Source organism: Rhagoletis zephyria, unplaced genomic scaffold (genome assembly GCF_001687245.7).
Source record: "Rhagoletis zephyria isolate East Lansing unplaced genomic scaffold, Rhagoletis_zephyria_1.1 Rzeph_scaffold_00980, whole genome shotgun sequence".
Lineage (NCBI taxonomy): Eukaryota > Metazoa > Arthropoda > Insecta > Diptera > Tephritidae > Rhagoletis > Rhagoletis zephyria.
Window position 1 is genome coordinate 101272 of NW_016158064.1, and position 15518 is coordinate 116789.

The 15518-nt window shown below is 34.8% G+C and overlaps 1 protein-coding gene across 1 annotated transcript in view; it reads left to right on the plus strand.

The window, feature by feature from the left end:
• Positions 1-15518, plus strand: part of if (integrin subunit alpha inflated) — an 86788-nt gene that overhangs the window by 60777 nt on the left and 10493 nt on the right. The window contains exons 5-7 of the mRNA XM_017615231.1: positions 553-679; positions 9649-9710; positions 12264-12312. Coding sequence (XP_017470720.1) covers positions 553-679; positions 9649-9710; positions 12264-12312 — 238 coding nt within the window. The remainder of the gene's footprint in view (positions 1-552; positions 680-9648; positions 9711-12263; positions 12313-15518) is intronic.

Below are 15518 nucleotides of genomic sequence, written 5' to 3' on the forward strand. Positions count from 1 at the left end.
CCTGTCTTTAGTTCGGCCTTTTGTTCAAATGCGTTTCAGTTTTGTTTTTTTTTGTCTCTTTTTATTTGCCCATTTTTCGTTTGGCCCATATAAGGCGCGGATGCGTAGCTTAAGCATTTGTGCATTTCAACTGCATTTGGTATAAGTATTGTATAAATTTGTAAAAGTAATTGCCATTGCCCGATATGCACATAAACAAACACGCAAGCGATTTTATGCAAAAGCGCACACACAAACCGGCAGTGAGTTTTTGCTGGGGAAATCTATTTTGAAAGAGTTGAAAAATTGCATTGCTTAGCTTCCAGGCATTGCATTGAATTAGATTTCAACGTCAGTTTTGTTGTTGACGGCTCATCTAAACAATTCTGCTGCACTTGACACGTACTCTCTAAAAAAAAAAACAAAAAAAAAAAATATTTTCACATTTTTATTTAAATTATTGTAATTACGATTTATGTATGGAAATTAAATTTTATCTGCTCATGAATTTGTTTTATTTTCGCATATGTTTATGTACGATATTTATGTACTTCTTTCCATGATTTTTTTCAGGCTTGCGCGCCACGTTATGTCTTCCATACAATGACACCAAATAAATCATTGCGTTATGATCCAGTCGGTACGTGCTTCACATCCAGGAATTTTACGCATTTCAATGAAGTCTCGCCATGTCGCACAAGTGAGTATTCGAGCGTAAAAGTATTGATATGCAGAAGAAAGATTGATTAAGATTATTTTTAGCTGCATTTAAAGTGCGCAGTTTATTTTTAGTTAATTTGCATTTCCTTTATTGGTTGTTTGTAAAACGAATTTTCAAAATTATGGAATACACTTGACTACATCAGTTTAAAATAAAGTATTTAAAGGAGAGCTAGATTAGTGTGGCTTACAAGATTAAATACTGTTGCCCCGACAAATCTCTTAACAGTATATTAGGCATGTTTTTTTTACACGCATACGCATCTGAGCTTAAAAATTGTATGGCTTGGCGAAGGCTTGTTTTTGCTTTCTTTGATCGACACGAACATTCTGTCGAATCAAAGGCCAGAATACTTTGGCTAACTATTCCTCTTTTGTACAAAATTGAGGACTATTTTAAGATACTTTCAAGCTTCGTATCCAGGAAATCCACTACACTGTACATTGCTCCAAATTAGAGACGGGTACGGGACAAAAATTTCAGTCCCGATCACGCCCATCCCGAAGTTAAATTGTTTTTAGAATTGTACTGCGGATCCTTTGGGTCCTGAAATCCATCACTAAGATTAATTCACATTTCTTTTAAATAAATTTTAAATAATAAAAGATCTGGTACATTCCGGTTATTTTTTTTCTTGCTTTTCAATATCGTGTGAATAAAACATAAAAAAGTGATTATTTCATAAAACGTTTTAGGGTATCAACGATATGATGTCCAAACACTTTGGATTTCATTAGACCACTGTAGACAAAGTTGCCATCATACAAACTTGAAATTTGCTTGAAAAAAATATGCCACTTTTATAAAATAAATTGCTGCTGAGACATCTGACTACTTCGTATATGGGATTACATCGAGACAGGAGTAAGAATTCAGCAGTTCAGAAAGGCTGGAATTAAAACAAATACATACACTCGCTTTTACCAAATAACGTTGAAATTTTTTAAGGAGTTTAAGCCTAAACAAGACAGTACAATCAGAAAAAGGGAACAATAGATCTCTAGGTCTCAGTCTGTAGCCCAACAACTGACTAAGTCTCAAACTAAGTACCCCCCGTACACGTTCACTGCTAGTTACAGAGAGAGAGAGCGACTCTTACATTGCGGTTTGCACTGCTCTAGTTGGCTAGCTGCAAAAATTTAACTCAAGAGGCAATCAAATTTAACTTTCTATTCTGAAACTTATGCACTGACATATGGTTCTATGCATTTGAAGACAAGTGTAAAGTTTAAAGACAAATACGTATTTCGCAAAGCCACAAAGTCAAATCTATTTTCTTTACCCCTTTTAAATAATGTCAATTTCAACTGAAAATTGCTCTTGCGTTTACTGAGCAAACAACTAACCGAAAGCGCTTAACATTCTAACAGAAGCCTGGAGAATCAAACCGTATCGAAGTAATTTGCTATGAGGCTTTTGGGTTTTGATGGGTTTTCAATTTAGCAACATTTTAAGCAGAGAGAAAATTAAAGAAATACCTAAAATGTTTTTTTGTGTGCAGAAGTATGGATGCACAAACATATGAGAGTATGCATATCTATGTATGTACATTAGGGTGTCCCTTAACAAAAATCAAATTAACGATTTTTTTCAGTCTCACCCCTTCATTCGATAATACCTGGGTCACAGATATCACATCTAAATTTTTTTCCCGACTGGAGACGGGTAAGGCGTATCGCACAAGGGGCAAAATACAGATTCCTCTATAGAGACTAAAAAATTTAAAATTAATTATTTTTTCCTCTAAGTCCCGATTGGAGTCGGTTAAGGCGTGTCGCAAAGGAGTCAAAGGCCAGATGCCACTATGGAGACTCAAAAAATTAAAAATATTTGTTTCATTTAATACCCGAAATCGATACTACTTAGGTCGAAGATATCACATTTAAATTTTGGCCCCAATCGGAGTCGGTTAAGATGTCTTCATAGGGTAATCTGAACTTTGACCCCAGTGCGACACGCCTTAACCGTCTGCAATCGGGACCAAAATTTATGTGTGATATCTTCGACAATAGTAGTATCGACGTAGGAGTTGAGGCTTACGATATCTTACGTAAAAATTTGCATCCCACAGTTAAGGACCACCCTAATGTGCATCTGGCACAGGTATAACGGCCAAACAATTAGCATATACAAATATGCATGTCTATATATCTGCATGTGTGGCAAATATTTTTTACTAATTATAATTATCAGCCCGAAATTTTTCAATTTCATGAGTAATTAGCGGAAGGCGAAAGGTTTCATTTTACCATATTAATCATTTCAAAAAGTATGTATTGGTTTAGTTTGTTTTCTTTATATTGAAGGCTTTTGCGCCTTGCTACTGGATTTTTTTCTGTGGACTTTGTTTTCGGAGCGAGTCTTTAAAAACTTTAAACGGTTTTTGTGAATCCAAAAAGAAATAAATAAAATAAAAAATACACAGTGAACCACAAAATTCTGCGAACAAAGAATTTTTCACAATGTATTTCTAAAAAATCTGAATACAATCTTTAAAAATGTATATGCAAATTATTGAATATTCCTGAGTTTGGGACAAAATTAGGAAATTTAACTTTTTTGTTTCTTAACTATTGTAAATGTATAGAACTATATTTTTATAATAAATTAGATGGTGCTGCATAAGAAAATCTCGCCTAAACTTTTTGTGTCATGTAGTAGAGATGGTGGAACAGGTCTAAAAAATAATTCCACAGGTTTTAACGGATTCTGTTCCACTGTTTGTAGGAAATTTAAGTTAAGTTGATAACCAAAAGGCTTGAGAAAAATCTGAAAAAATATAGTTGTGGTGACTTTGGGTTAAAATTACACACTCATATCTAATTCTTTATCCTAAACAAACTAGATTTTCCTATGTCAAATACTACATTGCTTGCAAGCTTTGAAATTCTCTATACGTAGACTCTTGGGGTTCACTTTGTTGAGTATTTTAACTTCTAAGATATCTAGAGAATTATATATCAGACATCTCAAAGAACACTTTCGAAAGTCTGGAGCTGTAAAGACCAGCTTTAGAATAACATCCAGATAGGGAGTTTGAAAAAAATCCTCATCCAACAAAACGAGCTTCAATTCTAACGATAGAGGTATAAACGTTAACCGGAAGCTGTTAAGTCGTGTTTTGATATAGTGAATTTAATGTCTGCTTGCACAGATGGTAGATTTAAATTTGGTGTTATTCAACAACCCCTGCTGAGTTATTTAATACGTTTGCAATCTATTTTGGAGCTCATAAGTTGCAGCATCTTAGCGTTTTCACTCGTAGCACAATCGTCTGACAGCTGACAAAGAAAATGTTGTTGCACTATTAAATCGAAGAAAAATACATTTTTAATTTATCGTAATTTCCGTTTCAAGCATGTAACGGTAATTTTATACGAATTTCATAGTTTCTCGAAAGACATACTTGTAAAAGACATGCGGGTATCTGTCTAAATCGATCTAAATATGTAAACTAATCCAGGGGCTTACACATTTTCACTTAAACACCACATATGCCTGCGATTTGAGTATTTCGGTGGCAGCATTTCCACACTTGACTTTGACACACCGATTTGTATATTTTTAGTATCTCGAAATTTGACACTTACAAAGTATTTGATTACACATTTTTCGTCTTTCCGTTTGCTGTCAATATTCTCCCCATTCGAGATTTGAAGGGATTCCCTTTTGTTCTGTTTGTCGCACATGTGTGTGAGTAAGTAATTCGTAAAAAAAAAGTTTACATTACTGGCGCTACATAATAATTTTCGTGTTAATATGTAAATATGTAGTACTGCGGTGATTTCGTAGGTCTGAGGCCTTGCAAGTGTATTTTATGCCTTTGACTTTACAAACATACAAAACGTATTTAAATTCTTCTTTATAGCCTTTATAGCTGATTTGGAAGATTTCCTTTTTTGCTGTCAATTCCTGACTGGTTAAGTGTGTGGCTTTCGCTGGTTAAACGTAAATTAATTTGTATTTTATTTTGTGGTTAGCAATAAGTTTAATTCTCCTTTCAGTTGAACGCGAGGAGGTCGTATTTCATTGAAACGTAATAGTTTGATTATTTTTTTGGATACTCTGTTATTTTTTAAAGATTCTTCAAGTAAGGATTTGTTTACGCTTACTTGTATATTTGGTTTTGCAGCGTGGCGAATCGTATCCCTATCCATTTAAAATCAGTTCCCGCTGCTAATTAATTTTCTAATATTCGTTGACCCGACATCTTCTAGTTTCCCGTAGAAGCCGGGAAGTGAAAGACAGGAGACGTTAAGTAATGCGGAAGCTCATCGTGTTCTTGTTTTCGATGTTTCTGTTTCAAAATGAGTTCTCGATTGTGCTACTAAAAATCAAAAACTCGGTCTTCATCCTCCTCTGATTCGCTGCTGCGCCCTTTTCGTCTTACCCCTAGAAAAAGCGAGTTCACTTCGTTGCTTCGTTTTTTTTTTTTCAAAATATAAACCCATCGCATTTTCCAAGCTGTGGCAACACAGCTCTATTTTCAGTTGAATTTTTGACAAGTTTTGCAAACAAGTAAATACTTGCACATTGTAATCGATACCCACCAAATACTTGTACACGCATATCGAAGTACAAAAAATACTCAGTACTTGGTAGAGGTACTCGAGTATATCTATACCTTTAAGTGCTATTTAGTATCGGAACATCGCTATCCAAAGTGTGCGTTTGAAATAGGGTAAGGCGAGTGTACATTGGCAGCTTCTTTTGCTAGTGCCTTTACCAACTCCAATTAGACCCAATTACTTAGCTTGGTCCCATTAGCATACCAAACTTGGTATCATTCACCAATCGGTAATATTATCGTTAAGCAGCCATCCCTTCGGTTAGGTTAGAGCGGCTGCCACCGCGCATAGCACGGAGCAAACGTAGGCTGGAAAAGCCTCTTGTAATATCACTGGCATTAGCCATTTATTTCTGTTCCTTGTTTCTTTCCCTCCCTTAGTTATTGAACCACTGAGTGCGTTTTATGTAGCACAAAAAGTCGAGAACGTTCGCCGAGCACAGGTCGGCTAAACAAACTAAAAAGTGCTTGTTGAGAATTGGTTGCGCGTATTCGCCAGGGTAGGACAATGGCAGAGATAATGTTCGATGCTCTCCATCTCTTCCTCGTCTCTCCAACTGTGACAAAAAGCGTTGGTTCGGGTATCCTAACCTTTTTCTGTGTATTCCCATCAGGAAGTGTTTCGGTGATTACCCCGAATAATAATTTGAGAGAAGTGCTGTGACGAGCATGGCAGTTGTTCTCTGCACTCGTTTCACCTTGGCTCCGAGCAAAGTGTTGTTTAGCGGTGACCCCGTAGAAAAGATGGGCTTATCACAGCCAGCGTTGCCAGGTTGACGTTTTTTAACGTCATTTGGACGTTTTTTGTATCCTGTTGACGTTTAGACGTTATTTGTGTAAAAAATTACGTTTTTTAACTTCCCAGTAACTTTTCTCGGTTACTAAATCTTGAACAGATTTTGTTTTTTTTTTTAATACATCTTTACAAGCTTTGTTTTTTGCAGCAGCTGCCACAAAAAATATTTATTCTTTGGACACAGACGACTTAACCTTTATTTAAGCGCATAAAGAAAATGACACAATTAATCGCATGGAGCCCCTTATTGGAAATGTAATGAACGTAAAAAGGCTGAAATATTGCTATGTTCCTTCTTAGCAGAACGTAGTTTAGCATTTTCACCAACAGACCACTTAAGAAAATGTTTACAAGAAAAAAAAAATATATTAAAAATCAACGCGATTCTTTAGCACCTTAAAACTTGCACATAATTACCCTGGAACTTAAAGGGCTATCAACCTGCATACTAAAAAAAATTCTAAAAAATGTGAATAAAAAGTTGAAAGTTTTATAATTTTTGCATAAAGTTTGAAATGTGGATTTACATTTTGTTTGTTATATAATGAGCTCGGCTTTTAAGGAAAAATAATAAACATTAAATAAACAAAAAAGAAACAGCCGAAATCGATGACTTAATCAGCTGATCACAAGTGTATGTATAAAATGATTTTTACATTAACGATCTTAAACCAGTTTAGAATGAATTTTAAATATGACAGAGCAAATGACATTTTAATATACCTTACGTACATATCGTCGTTTAAAGTGCAAAACCGCGTATCAATAAAATGCAAAACCGTGTACGTGAAGTTGTAGAAATTGTTTTCTAGAGCGTAAAAACACTCATATTTCAAAATGGTTCTCCTTTTTATAAAGCAATCGCATTTCTGGCTAGTATATTTCAGGACGAATGGATAAGGATTGTGTGAGCAAATCCAATTTTTGGCAGCCAATGTCAGTTACGCGGTTTTGCAGAATGACGATACGCGGTTTAGTACTTTAAACGACGATATGTACCTTTGTATACAATGAAAGTTTAATAAGAACAATTCTTTGTGCATACATTTGAAACAGACGTTTTTGGGTAGGAAATGACGTTTTTTCCGACCAAGAGGGACGTTTTCTCATGCCGAAGACCTGGCAACACTGATCACAGCTGTGTTAATCTACATGGCGGCCTTTTTGGAACGGTTTTATTGTTTCGCTTCCAGTCAAGTTTCTTATCTGGAATAACTCCAAGGTTTTAAACCTCGGTTGGCAGAGTAAGTGCCACCCCGTTTAGGTGGGAGGTTTGAATAGAGGAGTTTTATAGTTCCTTGTGAAAAGTGCCATTTCGGTTTTGGTACGACTCACGCTAAGTCCACATTCCTTGGGCCCGAAGTTCAAAGCCTGATTGCGTTTCGCAATAACTCACTCAGAACCTGAGTTATTACTTGATAACGGGCTTAGAATTAGGGCGTTAAGGGTTAGATTCCAGAGTAGAGAAAAACGCCTGCTTGGGGAGTGCTTCTGATAACCAGCGTCATCCCAAAGTAGATGGAAGTACTATTTAGGGATAGCAATGGGTGTAACTTAGTATGAATTATTTTTTTGCTTTCTAGGAATCTCTTATAACAGAATGCCTGTTAAATTCTTAAGCCAAAAACCATTCAAAACTCTGCAGAAAATCTAGATCGGTTGAAAAATTAGAGCTATCATAAATGCTATTGTAATACGAATAACCAAAATTTCCCTCTGTGTACCACATCAATTACACGCTTCAAAAATTATTGAACCTCAGTACCTCAGCAGCTGTGCAGAGGCCGCAGATCGGCCAACATTGGACCTAGAGTATGTTACATTCCGACGTTTCTCAGGGCAATAAATACCAACTTAACGCACCAAATGCCATACTAATAGCTACAAAGAATTTTTAAAGGCAAAAAATGACAAATAGCAATAGCAACAAATAACAAATTACAGTACACACAGGGACAACAACTTAACATCAGCGACAACAACATTGAAACTTGAAATGTACGAACGAAAAAAAAAATAAATAAATAAAGGAATGAAATGAAATGCTCGACAAAGCTAATTGAAATTCTACACGGGGGCGATTTTATTATGAGAATTACTTGAATTACCTTCTTGAATGGTAGAAAGTTACATGCAATGCAGCAAAGGTAACATAAACGCACAACAGCAACAATAAGAACAACAAATACATACATATAATGGCATAAGCAGTGTATGGGGGCACTCGTACTATAGGCATTTGCCCCTCACTCCCGTTCAAAGCTAACATTGCCCAGAATACGGGATTGAATGCGTTCGCGTCCAGGTTACTACACTCCACACCGAGCCATGTACCACGTGCACAAATGTCCAACTGCGATGCATGTCGCTGGCCATGTTCACAATGCGCGTCGAACAGAAGCAACAAAAAAAATGAAGCAGTAGCTACCAACAACCAAAGCGGCAGAACAAACAAAGTTAAGGCAAAGTAAAGCCAACCAAGAATTGAACAGAAGAGTGAAGAACGATGGCGGGAAGGTAGGCTGCGCGCAGTAGAAGGTCTGCTCCTTAAAGAGGCACTCCTTGGCATGCCAGCAGCAAAAAGTTGTGATTTTTTCATCGCTCAATAGACGCACAATACACCATTGGCCGCCGGAGCTTACGGCGATGCTTTATATGTACCTTAGGCTGGCAACGTTTAAATTGAAACACTTCGGCGACAAATTGTTATCGTTTAATTTGATCTTTCGCGCAGGCGCGCACGCGGTGTGGCACAATGCCTAGTACAATGCAGGCGCGTACAATGCAACAAATACTTCGTCTCGACTGGTGGAGCAGCGCGTGCAACAATAGCAAAAACCAAATCGAGCAAATCGAAGGCGACGAGACGCGCGGCGCACATTCATTGCCACAAAATGCTGCTGTGGCCGATTGCACAATGCTGCTGGCGTTGTTGTTAGTTTATTTACATTAAGCCTTTTGTTGTTAACTTAAATTGTTGTAGTTGTTTTTGTGATTGCCACTGTTGTGTTGTTTTCTTTTTTCTTAATTTTATTTGTTCGCGCAATGTTGCTGCTGCAATCGTGTTTAGGTGTTGCAAACACTTCGCTGCTCCTCCTGAATGCATAGTATGTATGTATGTCTATGCTCACGCGCATAAGTACCTGCGAAAAGGCATTTTATTGGTTCTGAAGTATGTATGTGGCTTTGCCATTCGCCTTGCCTTCCTGCTACTTTGCTGCCTGCGTCAGCTTGTCAGCATTCAATTCCGTCAGGAATAATTATCCTTATTTGGCCATGTGGCATTCGAGCAACTCTCTTGTGCATTTCGTCGGCTTTTGGTTCATGACAAATATTTTCGTGATTTCCACCATATATATAGAGAAATATGTAAGTGCTGGCTTAGGATAAGCAACCTATCAGCAATGGCTGCTGGAAAGGGCAGTTGCTTAAAACTTCAAAGGCCCTAGTGTAGCTTAATTCTAAAACTGGGATTTGGAAAATAATAGTTTAGATTATTATTGATACTTACTATTATAAGAGTATCTATTAACTATTTATTTATGAAATCAATACTTTGATATCTTTTTCATCACTTCCTTACAGATAACTGGGGTTACCACCGACAAGGCTCCTGCCAGGCTGGCTTCAGCGCGGCCGCAAGTTCTGTGAGTATTTAAATTTTACTATAGTTATAGATAGCTAACTCAGGGAAAGTCATTGTTCAAGCGGAGTCCATGCGTTGAGACTTGGGCTTGGGATGTACGTCGGGATGTTCGTGTATAGTGATAAAATCCGGATATCCTTTTTTCGCTATCCGGATATCCGGTTAATATTCGTCAATTTCGCTATCCGGATATCCGATTTTTTTAACTAGATATTCGAATATCGGCATTATCCGGGTATTGAAAAAATCTTGATAGAGCTACCAGCGTTAGTATACACTCAACATCAACTCAATTCCCTACTGCAGCAGCTAAATATATGAAGGATGACGAGTTGGAATCATCTCAACATCTACTACTCAGCTACCCACATTTCGCGAGCTTAAGGTTGCCCTACGCTTTCCAAATCCTTTCTTTATCCACTCTCACTCTAAACGGTAGCACAAAGGACATTTCATTTTATAGTCTAACTGGGCCTCCGCTACTGGAAGCTGACATATCAAGCTTACCTAACCAGGAAAAGTTTCCTCCTAGGGGGGATTGAGTATAAATTAGATTTCGTTGAGTGGGTACGAAGGTATTCTCTCAGATGCTGCATATCTCGCTTGTTCCGATTGTCAAACAATACTAGCATCTTCTAAGCAGAAATATTGTGGGTCTTTAAGGCATAGGCGCACACCTTCTCAGTTAGTAAAGAAACACTTCTGGTCCCTGCATGCAAAATAGCTACATAGATTCAAGGTAGTCAGAGATTGCTTGTGAATATTAAGTCCAACGAACAAACCACTCATCTGAGTTCCCGACCTTAGTGACATATTTGATAACGATAATACTAGCAATAAAGCTAGACTGTTGTTTCCAGAGCACGACTTGGGATAATCATATAACCAATGGAGAAGGAATATCCTCAACTAAGAGGATACTTATGGAACGCAGTTTATAAAAAGATGCTTTGTTGAAGGCAACTACAGTTAAGCTCAGGGCAACAGCTCAGGGTTATTGACTCTACGAACTGGTTGTAAAGGAAGTATGGCAATTCTGAACTCAAGTGATATAACGAGAGGCAAAATTGTATGCCTATGCGACTTAGTAGAAATACTAGTCGATCTACAACCTAAGCAAAGTTGTCGCTAGGTGAAAAAATTGCCTACGAGACTGGACGCTTAATTGAAGCCAAAAATAATTCGGGCCACTACAACATACAGCTCTCTTACAACTTATTGTTCCGATATGAGATTTTTTGTTAATACTACTCCAGTTTACAGTAAAAGTGACAAAGATCGGTTAACTATAACCTATAGCCTCCATACAACTGATTGATCACATATGGGGTTTTACTTTAAAATTACCTCTTGAACAGCTAAAATCGAGCAATTTCCTGAGCTATTTTCATACAAAATGTGTTGAAAAATTCGTTAAGATCGGTGCTCTATAAGCTATATCTCCTATACTACTGATTGTTCAGATAGAAGAGTTTACGATATAACTCCTTTATGTAGGCAACTAAAACCAAGAAATTGTGTGTCAAGTTTACTTAGCGATGACTGTGAAAATCATTTAGATCGATGCTTTGTATGGTACATATTAATATCTTCCCTACCAGTGATCGTTCAGATATGAGTTTTTGTTATATAACTCCCCTATCCATGTATGCTGTGTATGTACATAAAAACATTTTCTTAGCTTCCACACAATTAAATTAAAATGCCGTAAGAAATAGGTTGGAGCCAAATTTTCTGAAGTTCATGAAAGGTATGAAGCCTTAGGCGTTGCCAGAAGACAGAACTGCCCTTACTTCTTTCTAAGTTGTCATTATAATCTTCTTGACCCTAAAATTTTTTTTTGTGCAACCTTTCGGTATTTTTCAAGTCTTTGCTTTTATTGAATGTACTCAAACTCTGATAGAATTTTCACGCCATCTCATCACCATTTCTTCTATAGAGGACTCTTTCTATTATATTTCATGAAAAATTACGTATTTAAGCTTTGCCCTTTACTTCGCACAAAACTTTCGATGGCAGTGAACCTTAATAAAAATTGATGCCTAACATTTATTCGAAACATTTTACTGCCAATTTTGCAAAATTGGGCCAAAAAGACCCGTTATGGTAGGCGCTAAAGGGTTAAAATGTTCTAGAAAAAAATCGGTTTGGAAATAATTAATATTTGCAATCCTTCTATACATAAAATGACATACATATTTTAAAATGGATATTGGGGTCAAAAAGTGGAAGTTGCAATCCATTACATACAAACAAAATCTTTTTAAAAAATTACAACGTATGAGTACTAACATTTGCGAATAGTTTGGTAGGCTGTTCCACTGCGTTGGAACAAAAACTAACAATTCTTGTTTTCAAGTTGGCGACGATACAGTATACAAAACAAATTTGCGATCACTAAACAAAGTTTTCAGTTTTTCAAAATTTCGAAAGTGAAAATACAGTTATTATTTTCTGTCCAAAAACTATAGGTGTTGGTGTTGCTATCGATATCAGTACTCTATCTGTATCATTATGGTGTTTTCTCTCTTAATTATAACTTCCTTATTTACAGCGTGGTGATCGTTTGTACATCGGTGCTCCAGGCAGTTGGTATTGGCAAGGTAAGAAGTTTGTTAACAATGACTCATACTCAAGTAGTTAGTTTGAATTTATTAATAAAGTATTCTTTAATTTATGAGTATACCGTAAATATTATCCCGTTTTTTTTCAATTTCTTAAGCGATAAGTGTCCTCTATGCAATATTTAACTAGATGTGGAATGCTAATTTATTTATTTCAATTATTTAAACATATCGTATTTTACGTAATAAAAATATTCGCTACCAGTTAAAAGTATTTAGAGAAATTTTATATTCGTACGTATTTACCTTAAAACCCCAATTGCAACAAAATTACACCTCAATTCAAATCCAAGCAATTCCAAAAACAAAACTTATACTGACAAAAAGTTGTATTATTACCAATTCATACTTTTTAACTTAGCAAACACAGATACACACACACACACAAACATTCATACTTATTTTAAGTAGCTTAACGAGTTATTTCAACACAAACATCACTTTTTTTATTATAATCCAAATATTATTCGTAAATGTTTAGTGGTTTTTAAGTATTCGCATAATTTATTTTTAGCAAGAAGTATTTTTTTTAAATATTTATTGTGAATGCTTGTGAAAACTAAACGCAACGAGGTATTGCCTGCGTGTAGCCATATACATATATGTACATATGTATATTTGTATGTGCAAATATATATATGAAAAGTTGTTGATGTATGCATTTGTATGCCTAGATGTAGCCATATGTAGCCATTGGACCTAAGCGCGCATGCGTCTTTTGAGGATAAAAAAAAACAAATATTTTATTTTGTATTACTATCTATTCAGATAATACGTACGTTTCTTCTGGCCATATTTGTATGTACATACGTACGAATATGTTGTTGTACAGCATCACGTTAGCGCATAATTTGTGGCATAAAACGCGATTATCGTGATCCTGCTGTATTAGTAATGCATGTGCACTTATTGCTGCTGTTGTTGTTGTAGCTGTGGTTTATCATTGTCGTACTGTTGTGCAACAACAGGAACAAACTATCGCCTAAATTTTAAGCATAGAGTATATATGTATATGGATAGAAATCGGTAGTTTTCCGATACACTGCGAAAAACAGAGTGATCCGGAATGCATACCTACGACCGGGATTCTTGATTAAGACAAGCTTTTAAAAGCTTTTAATATATTTAATATGGACGAGCGCAGAGTATAAGCTCCCTCTATTCGTCACGTGTAATAATTGTCCCTGAGCACTTTTTGTATTAACTGACTAGAAAAGGAACGATCAGAGACGGAGAGCTTTTACTCTATGCTTGCCTATGTGACATATACAGAAAGCTTTAAAAAGCTTTTACATAGGGGATGAATTAACAATACACAAAAATGTAATAAAAGCATTGAATTAAACTTCTAAAAGCTTTAACACAGGTGCTTATAGACAGAAACCTCCTACAGAAAGATTTAAAACGCTTTTACATCGAGATATGTTTTGGTTGTTACCATATTAAAAGCACTGAGTTAATAATAAGCAAAAATGTAATAAAAGCATTGGATTAAACTTCTATAAGCTTTAAAGTTCAATTAAAAGAACAAGCCTTGAACCTCAAAAAATGATTGAGAATACTGTTTACCACTTTATAGGTACGCATGCCAAGCTTTCTATACACTCTACAGCGGTGATGAGCACCGGCCTGCCCGCGGGCAAAGCACTTTCAAACTTGGTATATATTTAGTATAGAAAGCTTGACAGAGCTGTTAAACTGTAGAGAGAATCCAAACAATTGCGAGATTATGAAAATCATACTTGCCGGAGAAGCTATGCTTTTAAGCTGAAGAGTCTTTATGTGTATTAGGCTTAAAAAGCTTGCTGAGTGAAAGCACAGAACTATGAACTGAAGAAAGCGTGGTGTTTTTCTTTTTTTAATGAAGTTTTTAGTAGTTACTTATTTGATGAATATACACTTGACAAAATTTAGACTCGCAGTTAGGATAGTATATGGTAGGCTAGATATTATTTAAAATTTTGGCAAAACAACTACTGACTTGCAAGATTTGGCATTTAAAAAACAAATTAAAGAATCAAACGATGATTAGAGAGAAAAGTTAAAATGTGACTAAATTTAACTAAAAGATTTCCGAATATATATACTACTTAAATTGAATAAAAAGTACTAACATTTTTACTAAATAGTATTTTGACAAAGTTTAAAATTTATAAGTTAAGCAAGCAGTCGCAAACCGATTTAATTTTATTGCCAAAATTACAAGTAGGTATGTATTTCTAAATGTAAACTTATTGCTCTTTTGCTGGAAGAACGTCAGCTTACTTTTTTAATTTGGCTTTCTTTTAATCTTAGATTTTATTGTTTTAAAAAGAAAAATATATATATATATATTTTTTTAATTTCGTTCAATTTTCAGAAACTTGTTTTGTTTTTCAACTTATTTTTCTTTAATTTTTATACACTTGTTTAATATCTTTAGATTTTATTGTTTAAAAAAATATATCGTTTGCAATTTATTAATTTTTTAGAAAATCTTTACTTATTTTTAATTCTTTAATTAAAGCTTATATTAATTTTTAGTTTTTACTGTTAAAAATATATATTTTTTAATTTAGTTTAAATATTTAAAACTTAGTTTATAATGTCTTTCATTCTTTTTTAGTTTAACTTAGCTTTTAGATTTTGTTGTTTTACAAAGAAAAATATTTTTTTAATTTAATATAATTTTTACGAACTTATTTTGCCATTTCGTTTTTTTTTAATAAAATATATTGCTTTCTTTTATTTCAATAAAAAATATTATTTTAACGTCATTTAATTTTTGCGTACTTATTTTGTTAGTTTGTTTTTATAATATTTTTAATTTTTAAATTAGCATTTGGAATAAAAAAGATAAATTTTAAAAATTTTTTAAATTTTTGGAAACTTATTTTATTAATTTCTTTTAATTGCATTGTTTTATTAATTTCTTTTAAATTTTTACTTTTTTACTTTTTATTGTTTAAATTAAATTTTTTATTATAATTTTTAAGTAATTTTTTCATTTGTTTATGCCTTTTATAATTGTTGTTTATTGCTGAAAAACAAACAGAAAAACATTAAGACCTCCTCGTCAGCAGATCTATCTATAAGTCTGTCGGCAGACAGAAAATTAAAATTTGTAACTTACGTAACTTGCTCAAAATTAATAGCGGCATATAACAGTTGGTAGCATGCGCATAGCCAGATAGGGGAAAAGGGGG